The 12,516-nt window shown below is 39.9% G+C and overlaps 1 protein-coding gene across 1 annotated transcript in view; it reads right to left on the bottom strand.

The window, feature by feature from the left end:
• Positions 1–12,516, bottom strand: part of CRYBG1 (crystallin beta-gamma domain containing 1) — a 247,124-nt gene that overhangs the window by 154,671 nt on the left and 79,937 nt on the right. Inside the window, exon 2 of the mRNA XM_075597547.1 lies at positions 5,408–5,546. Coding sequence (XP_075453662.1) covers positions 5,408–5,546 — 139 coding nt within the window. The remainder of the gene's footprint in view (positions 1–5,407; positions 5,547–12,516) is intronic.

Genomic DNA, 12,516 nt, shown 5'->3' with positions numbered 1-12,516 from the left:
GCAGACGGAGGGGATCCCGCTGGGTCAAAGGAAACAGCGGTACTAAATCAAACCTTTATGAAGTACAGGCCTGCTACTCACAGTTATAAAACACGAGCTCCAACGGTGTACCGGCACTTCAAATATAGGCCTGACCACCAGGATTGGGAGGCATATTAGGTTGACTATAACACATACACACGCGCAGCACTTATGTGAACTGAAATGAGAATTGTACTGTGACTTACATGTGGTGATCCTATTTCCTAAGGATCACAAGGTTACTGTGGACTGTTGATTGATATATGCAGTATTCGACAAACCTATAAATTTGCAGGCCCCGGGCGAGTGGATTTAACATCGTGGCGAGCTCCTATTGGCCCAAGCAGCACACGTGTGGTACTAGGTGGCGAGTAGATTTTTTTTGTTCGGCGAGTAGATTTTTTGGTGATTTGTCGACCACTGGATATATGAATATATGTAAATCTATATAAATTATATATATATATATATACACCCAAGTGTTGTGTCCCCTTACTTGCTCCCCGCACAGACATACAGACTCATGTCCCCACCTCAGCACCAGATTTACAGTCTGAGGTACAGTAAAATTGAGGGGTTGCACATATATACCAAATACAGCATTAAACTGCACTTGAATATAGTAACCCCAAGTCCCTTCACAAACATGTATTTTTTTTTTAACTGAGTAAGATTTTCTCAGAGCTGCATTTATTTAAGCAAAACCCTCCTACATACACTGTGGACTGTGCACTGTAAACATAGTGGGAACCGCACTGATTAGTTAATTTCTCAATCCAGAGGATTTCACCTCCCCAGTAGACCCAATCCAGGCCAGTTTTAGCTGGGTGAGTGGCTTAGGTAATGCGTAAGTAGTAGTGTTTAGGTTTAGCAAATTAGGAATAGCCCAGAGGGTAACCTCGGAGACAGGAGTTCTGACTGCAGGGTGCAATGCCCCCATAAGGAATTGTAGGTATACTGGCCCATACAACTCCCATAATTGTGTGACGCCAGGGCAGACAGGGAGATTGAACCTGAAGGAACAGGTCCCTGCCATCGCGGCTAAGAAAAGACACCCTGCTCCACTAGCACCAAAGGTTAGTCTTCCACCTTGCTTAGCAAGCCACTCCTAACATAAGATTGTGTCCCTGTCAGTGGGAATATGGGAAACCCACTGTGAAATTACCGTTTGCAGCTAATGTTAAAAAAAAATTCATGCAAAAGCCCTTGGTGCCCTCATTGTCTGAGACCTATCTTATGCTGCCTGGCCCGAACCCTCAGTAGAAGGGATATAGTGACCATATCCCATCCATCCCACACATGTACAGGGTCTCAGCGCTTCACCTCTGGAAACTATACTCCATTTGGTGCCCAACATGGGACTGGAAAAGAAAAGATCAAAGGAGGAAGATTTTGCTTATTTTTTGTTTCTTTTTAGAATTCGGTTTTAAAAAACCTAGCCAGTTGTCCAAGTTGTTTTGTGGCTTTTTTGAGAGATCAGAGAGATCAGTGCAAGCAGCAGCCAGAGCATGTTGCAAGCTATGGCACAAACCAGAGACCCCTCCCATTTGACCCCTTAAAAATACAAGCATGTCATTGGCCAAGTGATGCATTTGGGGGTGTGGCTGGAGGAGCACAAGATCATCGGACAAGCGGAGACACGTAGGAACTGGTTCATGGTGCAATGCTCTATAGCAGTGATTCCTAACGGGTTTGTGAGGTGTCTCCAAGGGGTTCATCAAACAAAATCTGTATTGGCGGATCCCAGGCAATATAGTGGGTTCCTGAGCCTGTGTGGGAACTGCGCACTTAGTAAACCCCAAACAGCACCTTAGCGTAGGTGGTATAGCTGTCAATTACAAAGTTGCTCTGTACAAGGCTTTGCATCAACATTGGTAAGGTATTTGTCAAGAGAGAGGGGATTTGGCCCGGGATTAAAGGGGTTACACCCTATTTGGCCACCCTCTACTCTCACCTGGGAAGCAAGGGGTTAACTGGACTGGGGTCCAGTAATGTGTTTTTGCCTTGCTTCAGCCATCCAACTGTTTATTCCCCTGTAAAAATGTATTGTTTCTGTTCCAGTGTCTACACCACACAAACACTGGGATCCATCCGGGAGGGCAAGGGTTAATAGTTGAGTAGTGATTATAGCCCTTTGTTTAAGTTACCCTCAAAGATGCCTACCTACTAAGGAATGCGACCAAATGTTTAGGAAGCAGACCCCTGATCAAAGGCTCAGCCATTCTACCTGTTTGCATGAAGCTGGAGTGGTTTGTGAGTGTTATAACTCACACTTACAAACCATAGTATCCTGCCAGACACCCCATTTGGTAGACTGGCCAAACGCCCCTGATTTAGGAGTGGGGCTACAGAATGAGTGACCTTATTAAATATAAGAATATTATGAGATGTCCTCGGCTGAACGTGCTAAAAGCTACATATGTGTATTCGTGGGACTGATTCGCACATAAGGATTACAGACACCTGATGTCTAGCCGGTCCTAAGAGACAGATATTAATATCGCTCTTAATTTTAGTATTACACGGTAGTATTTAGTCTCATTGGGAGCATCATGCGTGACGGAATGTATTAATATTTCTCGCGTGCCAGTAAGTACTACTGAACTGAAGTTATGAAGTTATTTACAGTGTATATGGGATTTTGGATCTGCTCTAAAAATGCAGACCCCCATCTGCTATGCTAATAGGGCAGGGAGAGCATCCTGCAAGAATTAGCATAGGCTAGTGATCAAAAGGTAACTGCCCTGATTGTTTATACTGGGGGCAGGAACCAAGGAACTGAGAGTTTTTAAGTGTGATACTTCACACTTACAATGGAAGCCAAAATCTGCTTCAAAGAGATTTTTTCTAGCCAACTCGGCATCTAGGGTTAAGAGATGGGTTTGAAATGGTATTTAAACCAGAGTCAGCCCTTACTCAAATGTCTTCATGTATGGGCTTGATGATCTTCATGTATTGCTGTGATGTCTACATCTGAACCTGAATTATGGAAGAAATGGCCCATCCTGTATCCTGATGGCTTTTCTTGTCCAAACCTTTAAGTAAGTGCTATATTTTGTCTGTTATTTGTATATCTTGTGTGTTCACCTTTTTCAAGGAATAAATTATATTTTATCATATCTAAGTCTCGTTCAGTTCAACCCAGTTATATTTGGTGTGCATTATTAATAGCCTGTCTCAAAGCTACCATCACAGTATTGTGGGGCGTGACTTTCGAAGCTCCCACAGTGGTTGCCAGCTATACCAACCATGCTGCACACACTGAAGCTCAAGACACCATACTGCCTGGAATCAGTCACACAGTTTTGTTATGAATAGTCTGACGAGTAGGCAATAAGATTTATTAATTAGGGGTTCACGGAAAACATTTTCTAGCAGGGGTGACCAATGTAAAAAAGGTTGGGAACCACTGGTGTAGAACATCCTGCTGTCTCTGTTGTGTCAAAATGTTTAATGACCGTGCAAAGTCTCCAAAATTGTATATAGTAGATGCTCTAAATCATAAATCTATGTAGATAACAGGAATGTGGCGTTAAACTTGTATATTTTCCATAGGAATTTACAATATGCATAACATTTTAATATAAAGGTGCAGTCTTGCCCAGAAGGATTGTAGATCAACTAAAAGAATGGCCAAGTACAAGTACTACCTTAATGGTATCTCCAAATTATCTTCCATAGTAGAGAAAGAAGGGTGGGTAACCATATTGGTCCTTACTTCCAAGTAGTAAAGTAACAACAGAGGGAGATGGAGTTGTACTGAATTATTCTAGTGTAAAACATACTGTCATGTTCTAGCCTGCTGTACACATGCTTGGCCACCAGGATTGCTGCTGCTCTGCTGGCTCTCTCTCAGTGTCTTGTTCTTGCCTGCAGTACCCATACTTGTCCACCGGGATTGCTGCTGCTCTGCCTGCTCTCCCAAGGAACATTCCAGACCCTGAAACCTGACACCTCTGCACCTGTGCTCTACCTCTCAGCCTGCCTATATAAACTTTCCCTTTCTGTCTGTCAGTGCCTGTTTATACTGGTTCCTCATCTCCTGCTAGGTTTCTGTGTTTACTGTTGTTGCTATTGCTATTGTCCTGTTCCAGTCTCCTCGTTGCCGACCTCTGCTTGTGAACCTGACCACGCTATCTGTCTTCCGCCTGCCTCCGACCTCTGCTTGTGACCCCGACCACGCTATCTGCCGCCTGCCTCCGACCTTTGCTTGTGACCCCGACCACGCTATCTGCCGCCTGCCTCCGACCTCTGCTTGTGACCCCGACCACGCTCCCTGCTTTTCCTGCCACTGGAATCCACTCCAGCCGTAGATCAACCCTTGACACATACCATGCCATTTCCCTAATCTAGTCTACTACATTCAATACACAAAATGCCCTAATACAGGATACATGGGTGAAACCAAATAAACATTGCCCAAATGGACGAATGCACACAGATTCACTATAAAACACAAACAGGAAGAGAAAAACAGAACATATCTTACAACCAGATCACTGCATCTCTGACCTATCTGTACTGACCCTGAAGTGACATTTCAATAATATCTCACATCCTCTCCATATCCTCTTCAACCAGATACAATACTGTGTATACATCTTCTGCTTCTGTACTTTGGTCATACCTGAAGAAGAACTCTGTGAGATTTGATATCAGTTATCTGTTCGACCAATTCAATATATCATATTACCAACTTACTACCCCTCCACATAATTTCAAACTATAGTGGGTTATAAACTATTTTAGCTGTAAGGATTACTCTGTCAGGAGACTCCAACGCCACTTGTCTCATCCTCACGGTTTTTAGCTCATTGTCAGTGACATTATCAGGGGGATTTAAACTTGATTTAATTGTGTCTACCATTTTGTTGTATCCCGTGTAGCCTGGATTCTCAGCTGAACTTTCTCCCACATTGACAGGTGCAGGGAAGTTTAGGAGGGGTCTGTGGGAATTAGGATGGTGCCCTTACACAAAGTAAGGAAAACAAAACATTATTTAGAGTAGAGGAGATGGCGCCTTAAACATGGTTCCCATGGTGGGGAAAAAATCATTATTATCACTATTAGATTGCACTTTTGCTATTTAAACCTACTTCCCCCACTAGGAATTTGTTCTATATGACAATCTCATCTACATTTGATAGAATAGGAGATAAACATAGGGAGGTCTTCAAATAGCACACGCTGTGGAAGAAATGTATAGTTCTGAAATATTACTGTTACTATATTGTTGGATGGTGTATGCTGACATTTTCAATACACAACCATCTGCCAACACTCAAACATGGACCATAATATCACAGAAAACCAGCCTTCATGCGATATGAAATAAGTGCACTTTAAACACACTTCTGGCTTCCGACTGTGAAATATTGACATTTACCTTGTCCAAATCTGTTTGTAATATGAGATGAGGCTCATGCTGGTTGACGAATATAACTTCAGATTCTTCCACTGGGGTTAAAAAAACTGCATTTAGTTGTAGTTGCTTATCATGATCCCCATCTGGAATTTCAAATGACCTATAAAAGGAAAATAAACAAATCTATAATTATACAATAACGAAATAATGTTCTAAACTGCTGAAATATGTATAGCACATTTTCCCCTCAAATATTGACCCCTGGAATAGCAAAGCACTGATCTGATGCTCTTCAGCGGCCAGTTAAAACCCCCCACTAAAAAGATTTCTATTTGCCTGCGCCCCTGACCAAGATCTAGATCAGTGGTTTCCAACCTTTTTTTGGTTAAGGAACTCTATGTGAAATTCTGAGGAACCCCCGGCCCTTTCTAACACTGCGTCTGAGATCAGATGCATTGAAATTGTTCTATATTTGGTACCATTTTCAAATTACCAGAAAATTGCAGGGAACCCTTTAGGGATGGCTAGGGAACCCAAGGGTTCCTAGGAACCCTGTTTGAACAACACAGATCTAGATAGACATCTACTTTAGCTACCTTTCCTAAAATATAATAACACATCAGCTGGGGGATTTGGGGCCACTGACACATTCCCTCATGATTATGAGGAATAAATTGTTGAGGATAAATTGTTTTATTGCAAATTGGCTGCATAGAATTTTTAAATATCTCACACAAGTGATTTAATTAACTATTAGAAATATACATATTAACACAGTCTTTTTTTAAAAAATGTTCTGTAATCTGCAGCATAAACCTCAAACAGTCTGTCATCGCATGAGGCAAGGTGTGCCACTGGTCCTATCTTCATCCCTATGGCTGAGGTTTGAGAAAAGAAAAGAGCAGAAGTCTCATCCCACAGTGAGCCGCAAATCTGCAGTTTACGCAGAAAGGAGGACACCCTTGGAAATATGGAGGTGCCAACTGACATATCTGGACCACAACAATGTATTCCATTCCCCCCAAACAATATTTAATTTTTGTAACCAGTCCAGTTCAAAATGAGTTGGAGTGAGAGTCATAGTGTAAAAAGGGGAACCCTTTCTAAGCCAATCCATGCATTGTATCAGCAGTGGAATTCAGGCCAAATGATGTATGTCTGCCTTTCATGTATGTTTTCTCAGTGTTGCATTATGTCTGTGGCAGTAGATTGCACAGAAGGAATTAAAAGCTGATTTCATGGGTGAGAATTAACCAATGTTCAATGATCTAATAGTACTGGGTTCTACAAAAAACATAAAACGAACGTAGGGATACATCAACATTGCAGTGATCATTTAGAGGGTGCGATATGTGGGCTAAATCGCAATGCGGGAATTAAGGCGGCCATTAATAAATGCGTTAATACCGCATCGCGATCATATTTCTATCATAGGCTTCTGTATAACTTTTATTACAGAAAAATAATAACTATTATTATAGAAGCCTATGATAGAAATAACATTAACCCCTTTGTGGTCAGCTGGTCGTAGAAACCCATGGGTGTTTCCAACCCACTAATTGACCCATGGGCTATGAAGGGGTTAATATGTACTGTAATGTATTTTATGAACTATTTTATCATCTATTTCAGGTTGGTTTAGCTTATCTGGCCTATGTGTAGACTGGTCAGTATATTGGCCATTATACACATAGGAAAGATAGTGCTATCGCCAGCTTCAACTAGGTAATAAATAATTTACTAAAAATCGTCAGTTCACCCCGTTTCGATATTTATCGAAAACGGTAATAATGCATACTTTTACTAAAATATATGGTATTAGGACAATTTTTACTATTATTAGGACAATTTTTACAATTTTTATGTTATTTCAGGTTAGGGGGTGGGATGCATTGTTGGTGGATAACAAATCATTTACGGGTGGAGTTTCTGTTAGGGGGTAAAGCACAGCTATATACAATCTTGTCATTTTACAGCTCCGATGTTTTTCTAATTTGCTGCAATGTGGAGGAGCAATAAAATATCTTGTAATCAGAAATATGTCTAAAAATACATTTACAATAGTAAGCTGTGAATCTACTTGTGTTAATGTATACTCCAAATCCGCCTGGTGGTTTTTCTTTGTAAATACAACTTATACTGTATACTGTACAAGAAACTCTGACAGTCTGTAGTATCTCTCCCATACACTTTTACAATACAATTAACATTACTAACTGAAGGCATGAAAGAACCTCCTACCCATACACAATGCATGTACATCTTTATTTATATAGCACCATTAATGTACATAGCGCTTCACAGTAGTAATACACGCGACAATCATATAAATAACAAATGATACAAATAACAGATCATGGGAATAAGTGCTTCAGACATAAAAGTAACATTTATGAAAAGGAGACCCTGCTCCGAAGAGCTTACAACCTAACTGGATTGTACAGAGACAGTAGGAGGGAATTCTGGTAAGTGCTTCTGTAGGGGGCCAAGGTTTATGGATGAGGTGTAAAGTCTCAGCTTTGGAGCTACTCACATCCTTAGTTAAGCAGGTGTGTTTTAAGGTCTGCTTTAAATGTGGATACAGAGGGTGCTAGTCGGATATTGAGGGGAAGGGCATTCCAGAGGCGCGGGGCAGTCAGTGAGAAAGGTTTATGGTGGGAGAGGGCTTTAGATACAAATCCTTCAGACATAAAAGGGAAATTTAGGAAAAGGAGTCTCTGTCCCAAAGAGCTTACAATCTAATTACACTATTTTTTTTCTAGATTTAGGAACACAAAGCTTGCTCTTCTACTGTCTTTAGCAATGATGAATTATAATGGGAGTTGAACTACAATTCCAGCACTCCCTGCTTGTACTGAACCTTCTGTGAAGCAGTGCTGATCCATCGGTCAGTGTTTGAAAATAAAATGAAGTATAATGTTTAAAACTCTGAAGGAGTGGCATGGTGAGTAAAGGCACAGCACATTTAAAACAATGACACTGGCTTTGAGGCATGGGAGCCTGGTTCAAACCCCAATGTCATCTCGTGACCTAAAGCAAGTCACTATTATAGAAATAATAATAGCAATAATAATAATAATAATAAAAATAATAACACACACATTCCAAGCACGCTCTACTCCAACATCCACCACATTAAATATATATATATATATATATATATATATATATATATATATATATATAAACAAATATAGTAGCGCCAAAGTATTGATAATAAACCCTAATAGTGACTAAAGTCTTGTAGTGAACTAAATTGTGTGAAATATGGGAAGTGTAAATATATCTATAATATACAATCAATATTAACAAAAATACATAACACAATAAACGTCACAAAATTAATAAAATGTGTGTATGTGCAAAAAATGTGAAAAAAGATATAAAAAGTCCAACCAGTCCTTTTAAATCAGTCCATGAATATAATAGATATTTGGTGCTGGTATGGGGGTCTCCGGCTGCTCTCAAATTGGATGAACCACATCCAAGGGGTACCTAAAAGAGAAAAAGAAGAGAGAGAGCACGCCCCATAGCATAAAATGGTACATTTAATGTTAAAAGGGAGGGGAAGGGAGGGGGGAAGAAATGCACTCACAAGAGTAAAATTCAATAAAACAATTTGTCATCTGGTGACGAAACGCATCAGGGAATCCGATTGCGCCATTACGTCATCACGACGCTGCGCACGTGCACGAGGCCGCACTGAGCGCGAGATCACATTGCGGCCATTCAAGTTTGAGACGCGATCTCTGGGACTTTCATAGACTGTTTTTCTGTCGGCGAATTACACCTCTGACCTCCTGTGAGCAGCACCATCTTCACGCAGCCCTGAGGGAGCTTCCATTTGCGGACGTTTGCAGTTCAGAGACCAGATGGTGGTGATTTATTCACAAATTGTTTTATTGAATTTTACTCTTGTGAGTGCATTTCTTCCCCCCTCCCTTCCCCTCCCTTTTAACATTAAATGTACCATTTTATGCTATGGGGCGTGCTCTCTCTCTTCTTTTTCTCTTTTATATATATATATATATATATATATATATATTTATGTCAATAAGAGTGCTACTGAGCGTGGCAAATGTATACAAACAAAAGACAGGGCTGCCCAATGCTACATCCAATTGACAAAACATATAAAGTAATAAGTATAAAGTTTAAATACTTCAATAATAATAATATTTACTTGGTTATTATTATTGAAGTATTTAAAGTTTATACTAATTACTTTATATGTTTTGTCAATTGGATGTAGCATATTGCACCCCTGCCTTTTGTTTATAATAATAATAATAACAGCAACAACTTTATTTCATATAGCACTTTTCTCACTATAAGGGTAAAAGCCCTCTACAATTACAGTATACAGTAGTGCACAATATGGAACTAATAGGATTTTTTTTTACAGAGAGTCCATGCCCAGATAAGCTTACAATCTACATTGTGCCTGAGGCACAGGGAGATAAAGTGACCTACCCAAGGTCACAAGAAGCTGACAGGAATTGAAGTCAGGGGCTGAAATCAGGCACTGTGAAAAATTCTGTGTGCAGCATGTAATAACACACCAGGAGTCACAGAACCATCTAGAGATTTGGGGACACTGACACATTCCCTCCTGATTCACAGAAATAATTAAGGATAAATCATTTTATTGCAATTTGGTTCACACAACATGAAGAGTTTTAAAATGTGTCTCTCACAAGAAATTATGTAATCAACTACTACAATAAAGATGCACAACCTTCTTTGCAGTAAGTCGCCTAAAATATAGCGCACAAGCCTCAAACAGGACCAGTGGCACATCAGACACTAGGCTGTAATTGTGAAGCACTTTGAGTCCCATTGGAACAAAAGCACTATAGGAAATAAAAGGTATTATTACAAATATTAGGCCGATAGTAATTGATCAGACATAATTGAGATAGGGTGAAATGCAAGTCAATATGCGAAGATGCAAAAATGTGGCCTCTACAGTGCTAAACATAGCTCTTTGTAAATTAACTATAAAAGTATATACAATATATCAACAGTAAAAAGGCCCAGCACTGTATGATTTTATCATGCTATTTTCCAATCAGTTAGAGTCTCAACAATGCAGATCTTCTCTGTGACGTTTCCCAATGAAGCAATGCAGAATGTTCATGTAATACCACTATTCAGTGTTTTCTGTATGTGTAGACTTTGGCCACAAGGAGGCAGATGAGGCCTATAGATAGCTTGTCCAATTAATATGATATTTTACCCTCAAACATTTCTATCATTAAGAATGCCAAAAATGTAATTTGTACACGTTTTCTCTTTCACTTTGTGAATTTCCACGCATACCCATTTCTTACTTTTGCTAACCAGAGCTTTGCTCTCTTCACATCATTAGCTTTTAAAGCAGCAAAACATGTGAAATCTTATGGTTTTTTTTTTACAAATCAGTTTCGTAGTATTACATAATAGTGATCTTTTTTTTTTAAATTAAACTCTTAATGACATTTTTTTAATGAGTTTTAATATACTGAGCATCCATTGCTTTCTTTTGCAGGTATTAGCCCATATACCCAGCAGTGAAAGATCTTTCTAACAGTTTCCTGTTTGGGATAATGTGTTGCCAATGTTCCCAGCAGTTTGAATTTCAGCTGTAAACTGTAACAATAGTCAATGTTGCCTTAGTAATATCAGGATACATTGTAGCTGCTGAGTTACACTGACTAAAGAACTGAGTGAAACTGAAAGGCGACCATTTCGTTAAGGCTTCAAGCAGGATTTTGGCAGATTTATAAAAGGAGCACCAAACGATTGCCAGGTTAGGTAAGAATGTAGAATTATACATTGTCACACGCTTTACATATAGTAAAAAAAAAAATTAGAGGGGAAACCTGGATTGCTGCTTCAGATGAGATAGGAATAACCAGATGAATAATTTGTTTTACTTTAAATTTGTATGCAAGATTGCCATCGTGTTTATACATTTCTAACATGGGTTAACCATAGTTCATACCTTTGCGATAGAGATCGCAAACTGGTCTGAATCTGTTCCGTGGGTTTTCACAGGTTTTTTAGACCAAATCCAACTGCGGATTGAATACCAATAAATTCCGGGGAATAGTTCAGAATGGAAGAGGAGTTAAAGTTTAATTGCGGAGTGTCTCCAGGTTTATATATATCACCTCAGACCTCCCTCCAAATAACTTGGGGAGGGCCTGTGCTCAAAAAGGAACACACCAGAGGTACCCTGGGAGATATGCTAATGGCTATGCAAAGTATATTTAAGGATGTCGATAAGAACTATATTGAGTTGGCAAGCCTTAGACATCGAGTGACTAGAATGATGTACTGGTGTCAGGCCCACCAGGATTAAAACCCACAACCTGTGCTACTCTGGGTATCAGCTCTGGCAGTGTGAGCTAAACCAGCATTACTGTCACTTTTGAACTGATCATTGCTCACACGTGTAGCTAATCCAGCTATATCTCACAGGTATCTCAGGTGTGCTTTACAAGGAACATTAAACTGTCAACCAGGAAGTGGACTGATTTTAAAGGAAGCCATGGGAGGGAGCTACTACAGGTAAGAGCACTCAGTGCTCAAAACTTTAGTATGCTGTGAGTGACTGTGGTGCAACATGACGGATATGCACAAAGGTGGCTACAGTATAACAGAATTGTAATTTCCCTTAAGAAAAGTTGCATTATGTAACAGTTAACCCTATAACAGACAAATAACACGAAAACAAATTGGGTGTAACAACATGATTTGTACTGTTAAATACTTGAGCCATTCAATAGCCCCACCAGAGTCAGGGACAAAAATATGAACTGTGCCACAGATCACAAAGTGTTATCGGGTTGGCAAGTCTAAGGCACCTTATGAGGAATGGGATATAGTGTTAAACCTAACAGGTTCAGAAACCATACAACCTCTGTTATGCAGGAGAACAGCTCTAGCAGTGTGAGCTAAACCAACTGATGGATAGCACCACTGTCACAGCATTGAGTACTCATACCTGTATAAAGCACGTTACCCTCTTTTGGGATAGAGAAGCATACCTACTAAGCCATCTTCTGCCACGAGACACCTTCTGGCGTAGAAAGAAACTTTACAGTCCATTTATTGGAATAGGCTGTAATGTTTTCCAGCACAAA

The sequence above is a fragment of the Ascaphus truei genome, chromosome 4 (assembly GCF_040206685.1).
Source record: "Ascaphus truei isolate aAscTru1 chromosome 4, aAscTru1.hap1, whole genome shotgun sequence".
Classification (NCBI taxonomy): domain Eukaryota; kingdom Metazoa; phylum Chordata; class Amphibia; order Anura; family Ascaphidae; genus Ascaphus; species Ascaphus truei.
Note: the sequence above shows the minus strand (reverse complement) of the source record. Positions and strands in the feature narration are given on the sequence as shown.